Here is a 17,531-nt window from a genome sequence, read left to right as displayed (position 1 = left end):
CCTACTATTGTTCCAGTTGTGATTAAACATTTTTTATAATCTAAATGTGCGACAGTTTTTTTTCTATCATTCATTTCGTTTTTTTATGTCAAATCTTCTAATTAAAAAAAAAACAAAAACTCATAAAAGGGATATATATTAAATTATACGTTTTTTTCCGTTTTGTCATTTCCCTTTTTTAATCCACAAATATTCTAACTTTGGTCATTTTTTTTCACAATTTTAACCAAATAGGTCAGTAGTTCTTGAGTAAATCTTTAATAATTCAAACTAAAATAGTCTTTATTGACAGTAAAGAATATTTATATATTTAAAATGCTCGACAATAGTACATGAATATGTTACTGCGTTACAGAAAATACTTAAGTACTTTTTAAAAATTGTAATTAGCAATTTTTATTCAAGTAGAAAATGTTCATTATTATTATTATATATATTTAATTATCATAAATCACATTCTCACATTATATTATATTATAATTATTTTGATTTAACTGAAGCTGCTGGAGAGAATATTCAGAGTCTGATATGACGCGAGTAGAAACGACGTTAACGAAAGTAACTACGAGGTCATGTGAGCGACTATGTGACGCACACTACACACTACACACACACTACACACACACAGTGTGTTGCTGCTGCTGCTGCTTCTTACCCGCCAGGGCTACGGGGGTCAACAGATAGTGCAGGAGGGTGTGTGTGGGGGAGAGAGGGAGCAGCCGGGGGTGAGGAAGACAAAAAGGACATTAATGCTAGGACAGCATTAACCAACATGCGCCGTGAACAACATCATGGACGCTCGCACTCGTGCGTGTCGTTGTGCGACGATGATTCACCTTCACGCCGTCGTTGTAGCTGTCGCTGGCGTTCAGACACGCCAGGCTGCTCTGAGCTCCGGGACGAGGAGGTTTCTTTGGAGGCGCCACCAGCTCTGAGCGAGAAGAAGATATTTAGGGTCAGTCGTCATTAGTGAAGCCATGGAGACTCTTTTATTGAAATATTGTTATTGTTTTCATGTTTTAAAACATTAAATTATTATTTTTTTAAACATTGAATTCAACAGTTTCTATATTGAGAGGTGGTATGTTGTTATTATTTAAAAGAACATTTGGAATTTAAATTATTTTTTAATTCATAGCCTTTTTAATTAACTATAAAAATGTTGGTATAAAAGTGCAGGAATTTTAATATAAGATTTCCAATATTTTCAAAATTAGATTAGATTAATCTTATACATATACTGTGGTTAAATATTCTAATTACAATAATTCCAAAAATAAATTTCTAAATTCAATATATATTTTTTTATTTTTAGTCATTTTAATGTATAAAAAATGTTTGTTTTCTATTCATGAATATTTTGAAATGATTAAATCATTCCTTTTATATATATATGGTTTCATATAAGGTTGATATTGCAATTATAATAATTTAAAAAACAAGTTTTTTAATTTTGTATTTTCTAAAATAAAATAAGATGTAATATTTTCTAAATCCGTTAAAATCAAGTTCTAAATTCAGTAAAACAAAGGATCATATAATAGTGGATATATTTCTATATTAAAATTAAAATGCTACTTATATTTACTTGATATCTAAACATAGAGTTTAATATTCTTGTTTAAATAATAATACAAAAAAGATTCTGAATTTAATTATTTGCATAATCAAAGGTTGAATTCTGAAGGTTTTTTTGTATCATTTAAATAACACAATGATGCATAGAATTTAATATTTAAGTCACTATGATATTTTATTTTATTATTTTTAATTCGTAGACTTTTAAATTCCATATAAAAAGGTCAATACAATAGTGACAACAAATACTACAAATATTCTCTTAAATATTGGTGGAAATATTTTCAATTAATTTCAAGCATAGAATTTGATTTTCTCATCGAAATAATTCAAAAAATGCATTTTGTGGATCGAATGTTTTTAAATTAGCATCCAATTAAATTCAATTTAAAAATGATTGGAACGAGAATATTTAACTGTATGTTTAAAAGAGTGTCTAGAAGATTCAAGTTACTTCAAATAAAGTATTTTATTTTGACAGTACATGAGCAGGTGTTGGTTCTGGCAACAGAACTTTGCTCGTACACAAGTCGACGACGTCAATATTTGTCCAGTGAACTTGAAGGCGGTTCAAACATTTACCTGCTTTGCCCACAGGCTGGTAGATGTGCTGGTTTCCTGCCTGTGGAAAACAAAACACACACATAATCACAAAGATTGACAGGAAATTAAAACTTCACGAGCAGAAAAACCACAAAACAAAAAAGCCGTGAGGAATTCAACTCCATCTTGGAGTCACAGAGTATTTTTTTAATTTGCTGGTTTCCGTGTGGTCTGGTGTCCCGGGTCGAGCTTCAGACGCGTAAAAAAAATGAAAGTTTCTTTTATTAACTCTGACCTTTGAGCAGCGGAAACTGCACTTTTTTTTTGTTTAATTCTGGTTTTCACACGTTTTTACTCTGTTTTCTGAAGAAAAAACTTCGCTTTCGTTGCATCCTGCAGGTTCAACGGCTTCACGACCGCAAACACCCCGAAATACTGCTGCCTCTTACACTCAGACGCACACACATGCACGCACACACACACACACACACACACTAGATTTCTGCCACCACAAACCACAGCCATGCACTGGAGGGAGGAGAAGGACGAGCCGAGAGACGAATTACAGAGAAAAGACCGAAAATATCCGTCTTGTCGCGGCCACTTCCATGGCAACAAGGACAAGCATGGATACACAAGCGGTCGCTTGTCGGACTGTTACACAACACTTACACAACAACCCAGAAATACAGAATCTTATTCCACTAAATCAGAGTCAAGTAAATCATAAAGAGGTTGTTTTTTTTTTTACTCATTTCCACTCGTTTAAAGTTTTCTTTTGAGTAAACTTGACCGAAACTGAGTCACAAGCTAATGTTGCTTCAGAGACGATATATGGTTCCAGACAGAAGTAATCGATGGAACACAATTACATCAATCATCCAGAAAAATGAAAAGAAAATTCTGTTTACACTGTCAAGTCGACAAGTGCAGGTTCAAGTCTCCGAGTGTTTTGAAGATTGTTTGTAACAAGTTAAGACCAAACGGGACACAAGTTCAACAAATATATCATTTAAATTTAATAAAATTGAAAGAAAGTGATTTTAATGACACACGTGCAATAATAATATCGATACATTGCAACATTCTTTTATCAATACTTTATGGTTAATCAACAGCAACGATCGAATCATTCTTTTGTGGGTTTCAAATCACATTTTATGTTTTCAATTTTAGTAAAGTGTTTATTCAACTATTTTATTTGTTTAAAACTTACAATTAATGTGTCTAATATGTCTATTTTGGTGTTGTTATCAAACTTCCGTCCACTAGATGGCAGCAGTCATTATGTTATTAGCTACATAAGCTACAGGAACAATACAATCCAGTGAGATCCCAGCGATGACTGAGGACAAGAGGATACAATCGACTCCAGCAGCTTTTAAAGCTGATGTTTGGACATATTTTGGTTTGAAAACAAATGAAAGTAGTTACGACTTTGTCAAGAGTCATGTGGTCTGTAAATACTACAACACCAGAGTCAAGTACTCGACAATACTACATTTTATTCTTGTTACTACAGTATAACTATATATTGTATTGTGTTGTGTATCATATCGCCAGATTCTTGACAATACACACACTTAAAAACATTAATATAAAATATAAGTTTTCTCCTGCTTGTTGCCTTTACAAGAGCTTAAGTACGTCCCAGCTAGTCGGGGCAAGAAGAAACCTCCATAACAAGACAGACTAGAATCTAGAGGGACCAATCAAGCTTTGCATGTTCAGGACTGTGGGAGGAAACCAGAGTGGCACGAGCAACGAACATGGAGGGAAGAAACAAACTCCACAGACTCAGTAGGTTTGTGCAAAACTGGATTTAAATGATAAATTAAAAGGTACAAAACTGAATTAATTCAAAACATTTCACCCAATTACATAGATTTTCACACCCATTTTCAAACTAAAATCTCTGTATTTGTTTGAAACATGTAGTTGTTCAGATGCTCACCAGCATATAGTTCATTAAAAGTTTAAAAAATCTCTTAAAAAAAAAACCCACCAGGGTTTATATTCAAGTTCTCTATTAATAACAAGTCGTCCGTGGGAGCTGGACGACCCCGAAGTTTCCGACCCCTAAACAGTTCACTTCCTGTTTTTACCATCAATCCCGGAATTATCAAAACAACCACAACATGGACGTCCGTGTGATCGACGCACAGATTCATCAGAGAGAGAGAGGTCACTGCTCCACAGGTGTCGTGCTGCGACAGCGAGCCGCGCAGAGAAAAGACTTTAAGATGATGAAAACACTTTAAAGAAGGAATGATTTGAAAAACTTACCGGTTGTTGGATTCCACCGTCTTCTCGGTCTAGACTTCCTCTTGAACTTCTGGTGTCAGGTTTCTTCAAAATAAAACCACACATTAGAGAAACAGGAAAATGTTGACGAATATAGTTTTTTTTTTTACTCCTTCATGTTTGAATAAATGAATTATTTATAAACATTAGGAAGTAATTCCACTCAATACCTTCACTCGAATTGTTCTTGCAAAAGTTTCTTGTGGTGTTGGAGAAAAATAACTTTTGGCTACATTTTTAAGAGGCGAACGTTTAGATAGAACTAGTTAATATTGAAGGAAAACAATTTGTGGCAGTAAAAAGTTGAAATTTAATTTAAAAAATGATGTTTTATTGCAGTAGTTCGTTTATTTAGTGACTATAAAGTTGAGATTTTATGGAAACATTGTATTACAACTTGAGGAATCTTTTTATGGAAAATTTAGAATTTCCAGGTCATTTAAATATAAAGAAAGAAGTTTCTTAAAGTGGATGAAATAAGAAAAAGATGAATGAATCAAACACACAAACGTCTCTCATCTAAACTAAACTTTTCCAAACAAAAATTCCTACCAGTTTTCCCAGACAGGACTTGAACACCAGCATCGCCTTTGAGTTCATGGATCCAAACAAGAAAATGAATCTACGACTGAATCTACGACTGAATCCACAGACAAACGAGTGAATCCTTCCTTCTCCGGACACTTGTGAGGAGAAGAGAAAGTGACGGAGCTCCTGGTCTGTGTGCGATTATTCTTTTTTTTCCCTCTCAATCCTTCCATTTCTCCACGCCTCCTCCCCTCCTCCGCCTCCTAACAAGCCTCACTCATGTGTCAGCTGCTGGTTGCGGGTCAACTAGATGAAACCTGTGATTAGTGCAGAACTCTGAGGCCACACCTGCCTCGGAACCTTCACCGTCACCGTCAGGGAAATATGCACTTTCTTTTTCCATCTCCATCCAAACTTCTTCTCCATAAGTCAAACAAGTGAACGGAGTTTGAGGTTCTTCTGCGGATCCTGACGAACACATGCTGCGAATCATTGAGTTTTTTTTTCTGGGGCACAACTTTAATGGTGCAATTTAGGAGGAATTCGGTTTAAAAACCGTGGAAAAGCCCGGAGCAGCTTCGTGCTGGACTCTGTGGTGTGACTGAGTTCATGATGGTTGATGAGATCAACTCTGAGGTAAGTGGTCGATCGTTCGCCCCGGAGAGTTGGATTGGTTTCTGCAGGCGAACGGCTAGTTCCTCTGGTTTCCTCCCACAGACCAACAACGGTTGCTGTGAATCAACCTCTGGATGTTGACGGTGGGAGGAAACCAGAGCAAGCGAGAAACTCAACAGGAAAAGATCCAGGTTTTCTCTCAAAACTAGAATTAAACTATCACTTACAGATTCAAAAATGTAATAAATTATAATAAAAATACATGTTTTTTCACACAAATAAATCGATTTTTAGACACATTTTAATCTAAAATATACATGTTTTGCCTTAAATCAGGGACGTGCGGTCAGGGAGGCAGAGCTTCACCTCTCAATCACAGAAGGTCTGACGCAATATTAACCAATCAGAAGCAACAAGAGGCGGGTCTATCTGTCATCACAGTACCACTTGTCACTCAGGATTCTTCACTCTTAAGCCGAACTTAAATCTAGAGAGTTCTCGCTAAACTTTACGGTAAATTCCCCCAAACACCATTTAATAGGAAGAAAATAAACATTTGGCTTTCAAATTAAAAGCATTGAATCAGTTGAATCTTCCTTGTGATCCTTTACTATCAAGGTCGTCCTCTATACTGTTTAAATCCACGTTTACTAATCCTTATTAAATCATTTATTTGATCATTCATCTTTTTCTTTTTCCATTGATTTAAACTTTGATGGACTGACGTCCTTTCCAGGGTGTCCCTCACCCACCCATTGTAACACACTAGACCTTATATCAGACAAGAAATAAAAGATTTTGTTTTACTATTATAATATATAAATTAATTAAATGAACATAGAAACATATGAAACAAGAAGGTATTGAAGAATAAAATAGAAGTTCAGAAAAACTAAATTAATTATTAAAAATAATGTTGGTGATGAATAAATAACTATATTTAATGTATGAGAGAAGTAGCCAAAATTGAAATATCTTAAAATAAATGAATTACATTTTTATTTTGTATAATTTAAATGAATCAAAAAAGACATTTCTCAGAAAAAATTAAATCATCAAATAGGAGAAAATATATATATTCTATATTATCAACATGAAAAAACTGTGACCTCTCACTATATTACTGCAATAAATATAAATGGTTTGGAAAATACTTAATATAAACGGAAAGAATAGTTCAGAATACAAAATTATTGACACAATTTATTATTCAAAAATATATTATTTGTTGAATAAAAATGTAGTTTAATGTATGAGGGGAAAAAAGGAAAAATAAAAATGTCTTATAAAATTAGTAATTCAATGTTAAATTTCTAGTTTGAATGAATTAATAAAAAAAGGATTAAAATGAAATGAAGGTTTAACATCAAGTGTTTAAGATGATACTAAACAGAAGAATCCCTGTAATAATAAGTGTTTGTTTTTGTTATAAAATCAATAACAACATTTTGAAAGAAATCCATCACTCAGAAGGAAAGTAAGGACAAGGAGGAATGAATGAAGGAACATGAAAGTAAAGAGATGTTGAGGGTGAAACGCAAGGACAGGAAATTGAATGAAGGAGGAAAAGAGATTAGCTGTTAAAAAGTGGATGAAAGAAAAGTCTTGTTCCGTTGAAAAACATTTACTTTTGTGTATTTTTAAAACACGCAATAATTTTTGAAAACTATTTTCTCACATCTATGGTTGTGAAAAGAGAAAGCCACAGACACGACGACATGTGATGCAAAAATAAAAACCACAACATGACTAGAACATGAGGAGCAAACATGAGCAGAGAGTCCAGACCAAACTCGTCTCTGATTGGTCCAGATACAGGAAGAGGTTATTGCGTGTTAGAAATGGTGGTTATTATGTTTTATCAGTGTCGTCAGAATATTGAATAGTCAAATTTAACAATTTAAATGTTTTTTAATCTTTACAACATTAACTATTTTTTCAAATAATTAAATAAAAAATTGAACATATTCAAAGGTTGTTTTATTTGGTTGATTTTTTAAGTATTTTAATTATAAAAAATTCCAAATTATTTAAAAAGAATTTACACAGAGTTAAATATTTTAATTCCAATAATTCAATAATACATTTTCTAAATTCAATATTTTTTAATCCGTAGCATTTTCAGTTCAATATAAAAAAGGTCAATACAACAGAGTCACCAGACATTACTAATGGAGCACCGAGCTACTTGATCAAACCTAAAAGTACTGCTGTGTCATTTCATCACGATGGATTCTAAAATAATAACTATTTACGAACGAAGGTAGTTTTACAACTTGATTTGAATATAAAATGATGCCTGTGGCTCTGGGCTCGATTGGATTAGTCTGGCACTATGATACCAACATGTTTACATTGAATTCAAAAGGCTACAAATGTAATAAATATCGAATGTACTGAATGTATTTTTGATTTATTGGAGTTAATCAATATTATTAAAAATGAATAAAAAAAGAGTTAAATATTCTAATTCCAATAATTCAATAATACATTTTCTAAATTAAATATTTTTTAATCCGTAGCCTTTTCAGTTTAATACAAAAATGTCAACAGACAATACTAATGGAGCACCGAGCTACTTGATCGAACCTTGCCACGTAAAAGCACTGCTGTGTTCATTACGGTGGCTTCTAAAATAATTATTTACGAATAAAAGTAGTTTTACAACTTGATTTGAATATAAAATGATGCGTGTGGCTCTGGGCTCGATTGGATTAGTCTGGCACTATGATACCAACATGTTTATATTGAATTCAAAAGGCTACAAATTCAATAAATATCGAATGTACTGAATTTATTTTTTATTTATTGGAGTTAATCAATATTATTAAAAATGAATAAAAAAAGAGTTAAATATTCTAATTCCAATAATTCAATAATACATTTTCTAAATTAAATATTTTTTAATCTGTAGCCTTTTCAGTTTAATACAAAAATGTCAACAGACAATACTAATGGAGCACTGAGCTACTTGATCGAACCTTGCCACGTAAAAGCACTGCTGTGTTCATTACGGTGGATTCTAAAATAATTATTTACGAATAAAAGTAGTTTTACAACTTGATATGAATATAAAAAGATGTGTGTGGCTCTGGGCTCGATTGGATTAGTCTGGCACTATGATACCAACATGTTTATATTGAATTCAAAAGGCTACAAATGTAATAAATATCGAAAGTATTTTTGATTTATTGGAGTTAGAATATCAAACTGTATGTGTAAAATACATAAAATAATAATAATAATAATAATTTGATGCTTAAAAATATAAGAATATTTGAATAAAACCATTCAACATCTGACCCAACACCACCTCCTGACCAGTGTGTGTTTGTGTGAAGTGTTACCAGCAGCTTCTCCTCCTGCTCCAGCCACCTCTGATCCTCCTCCATCTGCTGCTGCTGTATCATCAGCTGCTCCTCCATTAAGAGGCACTGCTGGCCTACACACTGCATGTCTACTGCCCTGTCCTACGAGCCAGTCGACAACACAACCCACGACCACAACAACAACACGGATGTGAAAGAAAAAGACAAACAAAAAAAACGATGAGATGCTTGAACGTAAAAAGCGGACGATGACGGTCGACGAGGGTCTGGGTCTTACCTCCATGGCTGAACCCCACAGAGCCATGTCCTGCCCGTGGGGCTGTGGAAGGTGCTGCGTGTGCGAGTGCACGTGATGGCGAGGGTGTGTGTGCGCGTGGTGTGTGTCCAGCATGGCAGGCTGAGGAGGGTAGAGGGCGCTGGGCACCGAGGGGAGAGTGTGAGGCCCGGGGTACCCTGCCATCTGGGGAGACACCGGGGGATTTAGTCACTTTCACGAAACAAGTCTTGAAGAATCACATCATTGAGTTGAAGGAGCAGAAAAGCCTAATATTTGAAGTAAGAAATCAAACAATGCACATCATTTGAACGACGATTAAATATTGTCTTTTTAAATTATTATATTTTACTTTTATTTGGTTTAATTTAAATCTAATTCAATGCAATTTATTATCTGGACACGATCATATATATATTTTTAATCTTTATATATTTATTATAAATAAAAAAATATGTGTGGCAAGTTATCATAATAAAGTGCTTTAATTAAATACATTTTGACTTTAAAAAATGTAATGAAAAGCAACAAATCATTCGGAAAAAAAGTCTAAAAAAGTAGTTTTGATTTGTAAATAAAAATAAATGAGAAATAAGAAGAAAAAAAAGTAGTAAGGTAAGGTAAGGTAAAACTTTATTGATTTATGAAATTGTTTATAATTATAATTATAATATTAATATTATATATAATATATATATATAATATATATATTAATATATAAAATTAATATTATAATTATAATTATAATTTATAATATAACTGTTTAATAAAAAGTAAATTAAAAAGTTGCAATTTTATTCATTTAATATGCAGTTTAAATATTGTCATTATTTATTGTTAAATATTCAGGAAGACATGAATTAGAAAAAACGTATTCTATATAATGAATAAAATCTAAAAAGTAGCCTTTATTTGTAAAGAAATAAATAAATAAAAATGTGCCATTCAGAAATGTCTAAAAAGAAGTTTCACTTATAAAAAAAAAAAAGAAAAATATTTATATAAATATATAAAATCTAATATGCTGTAATCCAGTTTTAAAATGCCGTTTAAATATTGTCATTATAAATGATTAAAAAACCTGGAACTACTGAGAGTAAAATCTCAGAAGGAATTTAACATCCAGACATAAAAATACATTAAACAAATAAACGCTAAAAAAAATGTTCTGTGTGTTTGATTTTACCAACAAATGTATCTTTTCAATTTGAGAATAAATATTGTAACAGGAAACATTAGAACTAAAGACCAGATAGAATTCTGCAAGTACTTTCTAAGACTACAGTCGTATCATTAACATGAATAAAAGTGATACATCTTAGGAAAGAAGACTCGTGCTCCACGTACCTGATAGTGTCCCGGGTGCTGAGGACTCGGGTAGAACCCTTCGCTGGACCGTGGACTCGGATAACCGGGCCTGCTCGGCTGAGAACACGGACAAGAAGAGATTCGTTAAACAGACGTTAAGATTCAAGACGTCGAGTGAGTTAGTGGTTAAAAAGGGGAACGAACACGGGCAGCAGTTCTGACAAGCTGTCAGTCAAACCTCAAGACAATCATGGATGATTGACAGTTAGTTGGGATGCAGACGAAGAATCTCCTGACATGTCGTGTTCATGAAGGGCCTCGACTTATTGTGTTTTATTATTTAAATGACTTTTATATTTACTAGCTTGGTTTCTTATTATTTCTTAGAATAGTATATAATACATAGTATATTTTTTATTCAGGTTTTAAATTACTTTTATATTTACTAGCTTAATTTGTTACTCAAGTACAAGGTCATTTACTTCTTTGTGTTCAAGATAGTATAGTATATAGTACACAGTATATGTTTTATACATGTTTTAAATTACTTTTATATCTACTAGCATGGTTTCTTATTCAAGTACACAGGTTATTTACTTCTTTGTACTCATGCTAGTATAGTTTATAGTTTATAGTACATAGAATATGTTTTATTCATGTTTTAAAATTATTTTTATATTTACTAGCTTGGTTTCTTATTCAAGTACAAGGGTTATTTACTTCTTTGTACTCATGCTAGTATAGTTTATAGTTTATAGTACATAGAATATGTTTTATTCATGTTTTAAAATTATTTTTATATTTACTAGCTTGGTTTCTTATTCAAGTACAAAGGTTATTTACTTCTTTGTACTCATGCTAGTATAGTATATATTATATGTTTTATACATGTTTGAAATAAAATGTATTCATTCAACTTGATAGCCTTTTATTAATTAATTAGTTAATTAGTAAAAGACCAAGCTAGTAAAACTAAAGGTCAGACTCAAATATTCCGCCTTACATAGATTTTTGCTAATGTTAAAGTAATAATAAACAACAACAAAGGTAATACAAATGAACACAAATTAAATATTTATATTTCAAATTCATATGATTTTAAATATATATTAAAGGTAAACATAGAAGTCATATTTTTTGGTTTATTTTTTGTGTTTATAGACATTTTATATAAACTCACATGAAAAATAATGTATAAATAGTTGCTTTAAATCAAACAATATAAGAGTTTTCATCTAAAAAAGAAACAAAATTAGACTCAGCAGATGAAACTCATCAACACTAGATTTCTAAATGTTTGCGAAGCAGATAAAGAGTTTTTCCTGCTGCTGCTGCCAGACAAGAGTTACTTTTACGACTGCAGCTCCACAATAAACACTCGGAATGTCTCATCATTAAGTGTTTTGTATTAAATTCATGAGCACATTCTGCAGCAATTGTGCAAATTGTCGTGTCGGTACGATCGGAACGTTCTGTTTAATTAACGCGTCTGTGCGAAAAACACAGCGTTCCGATTTTTTTTAACGTTCAGGAAATTTAATGTAACAACATGGTTTGTCTCGCAAGAATGTTGACAATGTTGTGTGATTAAGATTTTTGCTTAAATCCACCGTCCAGACGCCAAAGAACTAAAAGTCTTCAAGAGCCAAAAACAAGTAAGTTAGCAAGTTAGCAACATTCCTACTCATCATCCTTATTGATGAGAGATGTTGTTGTCAACTCAGGTCAAGCTAACCTTGCTAATATGCTAGGCAAACTTGTCCAGACAAGCTGTTAGACGCCAACGTGAACTTTGTAGCAAATATATAAGAAATATGAAAAAAATGATCCCATAATAATAGTGATGATTGAAACATTATGACTAGCCATGTGGCTAACGTTGCTAATTTGCTAGGCTAACTTGTCCAGACAAGCTGTCAGACGCTAACGTGAACTTGTTAGCAAATATATAATAAATATGAAAAAATGATCCCATAATAATAATGATGATTGAAACATTATGACTAGCCATGTGGCTAACGTTGCTAATATGCTAGGCTAACTTGCCCACGCAAACTGTCAGAAGCCAATGCAAACTTGGTTGCAAATATATGATAAGAAATATGAAAAAACAATCCCATAATAATAATGATGGATGAAACATTATGACTAGCAATGATGCTAATGTTACAATAGCCACCAGAAGCTAGAACAAACTTGGAAACAAAAATATGAGAAAAAATAAGACAAAACGATCCCATAATAATGTTGATGGATGAAACATTATGACTATCCATGTGGCTAACTTTGCTTATATGCTAGGCTAACTTGCCCATAGAAGCTAATGCAGACTTGGTAGCAAACTTCTAAAACTCATACATTGTTATTCCCTGGCTTTTAACACAGCATGAGACGTGGTCTTTGTTTTATTTGCTTTTCAATGTATTATCTTAGTCTCTTTAAGTTTTTAATTTGGGTGATATTTTTTCATGTTCTTCTTGTACGGAACATTGTGTCAACTGCTGCTGTTTTAAAGTGCTCTATCAATAAAGATGACATGAGTGAGCAAATGAATAAGGAATATGAAGGAATAATAACATTATGACGATAATAATAATGAAAAAAAAAGCCACATGATTATGACTAGCCAAGGCGCTGGCGTTGCTAATATGCTAGGCTAACTTGCCCACAGAAGCGAGCACGAAATTTGTAACAAACAAACGAATGAATGTGTTATCGCCATTTTAGAAATGAAAACTCAACGACACGTGAAAGTGATGCTAGTCGCCATTTAGCATGAAAGTAGCTTTTTCAGACAGAAAACATTGTTTCTGGCTTTTGCCAGTGTCAGAAAAGCTCAACCACGATGTAAGTGAGTAATAAAGTAATTAGTATTTATAGAGCGCTTTTCAAGACCAGGGTCCATGTGGTGGAACCTCCTTCGCCACATACAGCGCATGCATTTGTTAACACAACGGAAAACAGATCTTGTTCACGTGGACACCCACAAACTCTATGGTTAAAATAACAGATTTTGTACTTAGTCATGAGTGTTCAGAGTGAAAACAATCATTTAAACAACAATAAATCATAAAGAAATGTTACTTATTGGGGCTTTCATTTCGCAAATATTTAAGGAGAAAAACACAAAACTATACAACTATACTAATCACTTATACAAGGTCTGGTTAGGCTGAAAGAAAAAAAAAAGTCAACATTAAACTAGCACTAGACTAAAGCAACAGAAAACCAACCACCTATGCCGACACAAGTTTGATCTATATTTAAATCTTCAAATTACAACGTACATTAAAGACTGTGACTTCCATGAATTCAGTGTAAATCACACTCATGACACCTGTTTTTTCTAGCTCTTCATTTCCACTCACTTCCCCCCCAAAAAAAAAAGAAAAAAAAAGGAAACCGCAAGATTCTTTCCACATTTGCGAGATGTTCTGGCTGATAAATTACAGTAACGGTGAAGTGATGTCTTTGTCAAGTCAGCAGAAGCGGCGTCTGGCGCAGGCATGCTGGGAAAATTGTCAGAAATAGTCAATCTCACGACGTAAAAAAAAAACATATTTCATCCCAAAAGCCAGGACGTCACGATAAGAACATGCGACCTCAGGTTAAACACACACATGCGCAGCCGTTACGTTGGCACCGGACGACTTTAATCTATCGAAAAGGAAAATACAAATCTGAGCATAAATATGTTGCGACATCGAGTTTTCACCTCGTCTGCTGTTTTTAAACAACAATATAATACTGATGATTATATTGTTGTATCACAGCTGCTGCAGCATTATCTGAAACACGAGGATGTATAGCTTTAATTTGTAAATAAGAAATATTAAATAAATGTTTTTCAGGCTAATACAAATTTAATTATTTTAATTAATTAATTTAGACATTTCAAGGATAATCAACATTTACATCTCATTTCACAAAATAATAAGTCTTGTATGTAATTGTAAATATCAAATGATCATAGTATTCATTTGTCTGTTAACATAAAACGAATGAACTCATTTAGAAAAGTGGATAATGGGAAAAAGGTTATTCAGTTTTAAATATTTTGATTTTCACTTGTACTACTGCTACCATCACTGTACTCGGTTAAAAAAGTAGCAGAAACTAAAACTGACTTCATAAATCACAACTGAATCACTGATATGATGAACTTTAATGTGACAGCGGAGACAAAATGTGTTGTTTTTAGTGGACGACTAAGAAGTTTCTTTGGCTAAAAACCACTTGTTCATTTGCTCAGGACTGTGGGCTCTCATGCCTTTGGGCCGAGAAGACGTCACAGAATCAAGAACTACCGACACAACCTATGAGTCACGCAAGTGGATTTATTAACGTAACACTGTAGGCGTTTCTATCAAGTCATGTGAAATCTGCCCTTTGGCAGATGTATGCAGCGTCTTGGTGTTTTCCCAGATGATCAAATGATCAGGTTAAACTAGAATATCAAATACTTATGTATTAAATGTTATATTAGATTTCCTTTATAAGGGTAGATGTTGTATATACTGTATATTCGTGAACTACATAGTCTTTGAATTCAGAATTATATTTCTATTGATTTCTTTAAGTATTTTATTCAACTTTTGTTGTGTGTTCTTGCTTATTGTATTTTTTCCCATGATGCTGCTGTAAACTTAAATTTCACCTTGTGCGACTAATAAATGAAATCTAATCTAATCTAATCTAATCTACTGTATAATTTCATCATCATCATCTTGCCAGCAGTTTCTTTTTTTGAGGGAACTTGAGTCGTCGGACAAAACTCGAACAAACTTAATTATAGGAGTCTGACCTTCTTGTTCTGGGTAGTTTTTCCAAAACTATAGTGCCCCGTTAGGATCAAAAATCATTTAAGAATCATTTTCAATAAGCAGTTTTGGAAACCTTTAGGGATGCTACGAAAAATATGCTCTTTAACTTGTTTTTTTGCAACGTTTTCTACCACAAAACACAACCAATGCACAGGTTATAATCTCCTACACAAGCTCTTTACCTCATAAGTACCTGAACCCGCATTAAGTCTTAATTAACTGTTCAGGTTTTCCCTTAATCCAAACTAAATCCTCCCATAAATTAAAGCGGTGGTTGGCAAAGAAAAGTGTTAAAGATGGAGACGCAAGAAAGAAAAAGTGAGTCATGGTTTAGTTAAATGTTGCAACATTTTCTATGAGTCAGCGGTATGGATGAGTAGCTTCGGATACTTGAACACCACCTGCCTTGAGTGGCCTGCAGGGGGCGAGCGAGGGTCTTTGAGAGCAGAGGGGGAAACAAGGTGAGGGGGCGGTTAAGGGGAGACCGGCGCTCTCGCCTCGGCGAGGAGGCAGCCGGGGCTTCGTGTGAAGACGCCGGAGGTCAAGGCCCGACGGGGATCGGGTGGCGGGGTTAGTGTCGTGGGGCGACAGGGTGGGTTTAAGGTCGAGATGGTCCGACATGCTGCGGGTCAAAGGGTGACGACAGGGAAGGAGGGAAGGCAAGCGTTGGTGACGGGAGGGCGGTGAGCTCAGGGCTGGATGGTCCAACCACACGTCGCCGTAGGAGTGATGGATGTCAGAGTGATGGGTGTCAGAGTGATGGGTGTCAGAGTGATGGATGTCAGAGTGATGGGTGAGATGTTTGCAGTGGTGGAGGAAACACTCGTGGGGGAGCAGGAGGGGTGAGGGGTCGGGTGAGGGGTAAGGGTTCCCGAGGCAGAGGGAAAGCTGGGAGGTGAGCCGCTGGGTGTGCTGGCAGTGATGGTAAGAGGAAGAAGCAGACAAACAATCCAGACTGAAGGTGGGCTGCAGGGAGGGGCGGCGGGTGGGCTGCAAACACAACAGAGAGAGAGAGAGAAGGTCGAGGAGGCACAGATGGAAGTTAAGGGGCGAGAGACGAAGAGACAGAAGAAGCACATACGGGGAAATGAGCCACTGTTGAGTAGAAAACCTTCAGGGTTTTCTCGCCGCATTCGGCCGACTAAGACTTTAAGGGTCTGGCCTGGAGGCTGGTGAGTGAGTGAGGGGTGAGATCGCAGCAGCTGGAGCAACAACCACGACCGGCCGAGGAGACGTTTATCCGAGCCAAGCACAAAATATTCAATAGAATAATAGCAAGTTCAAAAGGACATCTACACTTGACTTGAGCGGCTGTATTGGCAAGAATCTGGTGATACGATACATATGATACATTATGATAGTGTAGTAACAAGGATATATATGTAATATTGTCCAGTACTTGACTCTGGTGTTGCGATACTGTAGTAACAAGGATATATGTGTAGTATTGTTGAGTACTTGACTCTGGTGTTGTGATACTGTAGTAACAAGTATATATGTGTAGTATTGTCGAGTACTTGACTCTGGTGTTGTGATACTGTAGTAACAAGTATATATGTGTAGTATTGTAGAGTACTTGACTCTGGTGTTGTGATACTGTAGTAACAAGTATATATGTGTAGTATTGTAGAGTACTTGACTCTGGTGTTGTGATACTGTAGTAACAAGTATATATGTGTAGTATTGTAGAGTACTTGACACTGGTGTTGTGATAGTGTAGTATCAAGGATATATGTGTAGTATTGTCAAGTACTTGACTCTGGTGTTGTAGTATTTACAGACCACATGACTCTTGACAAATTCGTAACTGCTTTCATTTGTTTTCAAACCAAAATATGTCCAAACATCAGCTTTAAAACCTGCTGGAGTCACTGTATCCTCTCGTGCTCAGTCACCCTGATGAAACCCTAACTAAATCACAACAAATCTTCACAGTTACGCTCAGAACAAACGATGCAGTTAAAAAAAGAGTGAAATAAAAACGATGGCTGAACTTACTTTCGGTGGAGCTTCGTCCGACCCTCCCGAGTCCCACGACACTGTGACTTGTCTCCGCATCTCCATCCTGTTCCTCTCCTTCTGCTGGAGCTTCTCCTCTTCTAGGATGGTGCTGTGAACGAGACAACAGATTATGACCAGGTGTCTCACTAGATATTTATTAAAGCTTGTGTTTGAACTGAAATAAATAGTACGATTTTCTCCACAGGCAAGTTTTAGACACAAATGTAT

General features: G+C 34.6%; 1 protein-coding gene across 5 annotated transcripts in view; it reads right to left on the bottom strand.

Moving 5' to 3' along the window:
• The window catches only part of LOC148062875 (focal adhesion kinase 1-like), a 67,950-nt gene that overhangs the window by 8,093 nt on the left and 42,326 nt on the right, over positions 1-17,531 (bottom strand). For 4 of the 5 annotated variants that reach the window (XM_087812437.1, XM_087812435.1, XM_087812433.1 and 1 more), the window contains 7 exons: positions 17,301-17,412; positions 10,519-10,596; positions 9,175-9,357; positions 8,916-9,038; positions 4,408-4,470; positions 2,161-2,200; positions 837-931 (listed from right to left, as the gene is read on the bottom strand). In XM_087812437.1, coding sequence (XP_087668563.1) covers positions 837-931; positions 2,161-2,200; positions 4,408-4,470; positions 8,916-9,038; positions 9,175-9,357; positions 10,519-10,596; positions 17,301-17,412 — 694 coding nt within the window. The remainder of the gene's footprint in view (positions 1-836; positions 932-2,160; positions 2,201-4,407; positions 4,471-8,915; positions 9,039-9,174; positions 9,358-10,518; positions 10,597-17,300; positions 17,413-17,531) is intronic. The other variant, XM_087812436.1, reaches the window with a different exon arrangement.

This window comes from Callionymus lyra, chromosome 17 (assembly GCF_982586985.1).
Source record: "Callionymus lyra chromosome 17, fCalLyr1.hap1.1, whole genome shotgun sequence".
NCBI classification, from domain to species: domain Eukaryota; kingdom Metazoa; phylum Chordata; class Actinopteri; order Syngnathiformes; family Callionymidae; genus Callionymus; species Callionymus lyra.
Note: the sequence above shows the minus strand (reverse complement) of the source record. Positions and strands in the feature narration are given on the sequence as shown.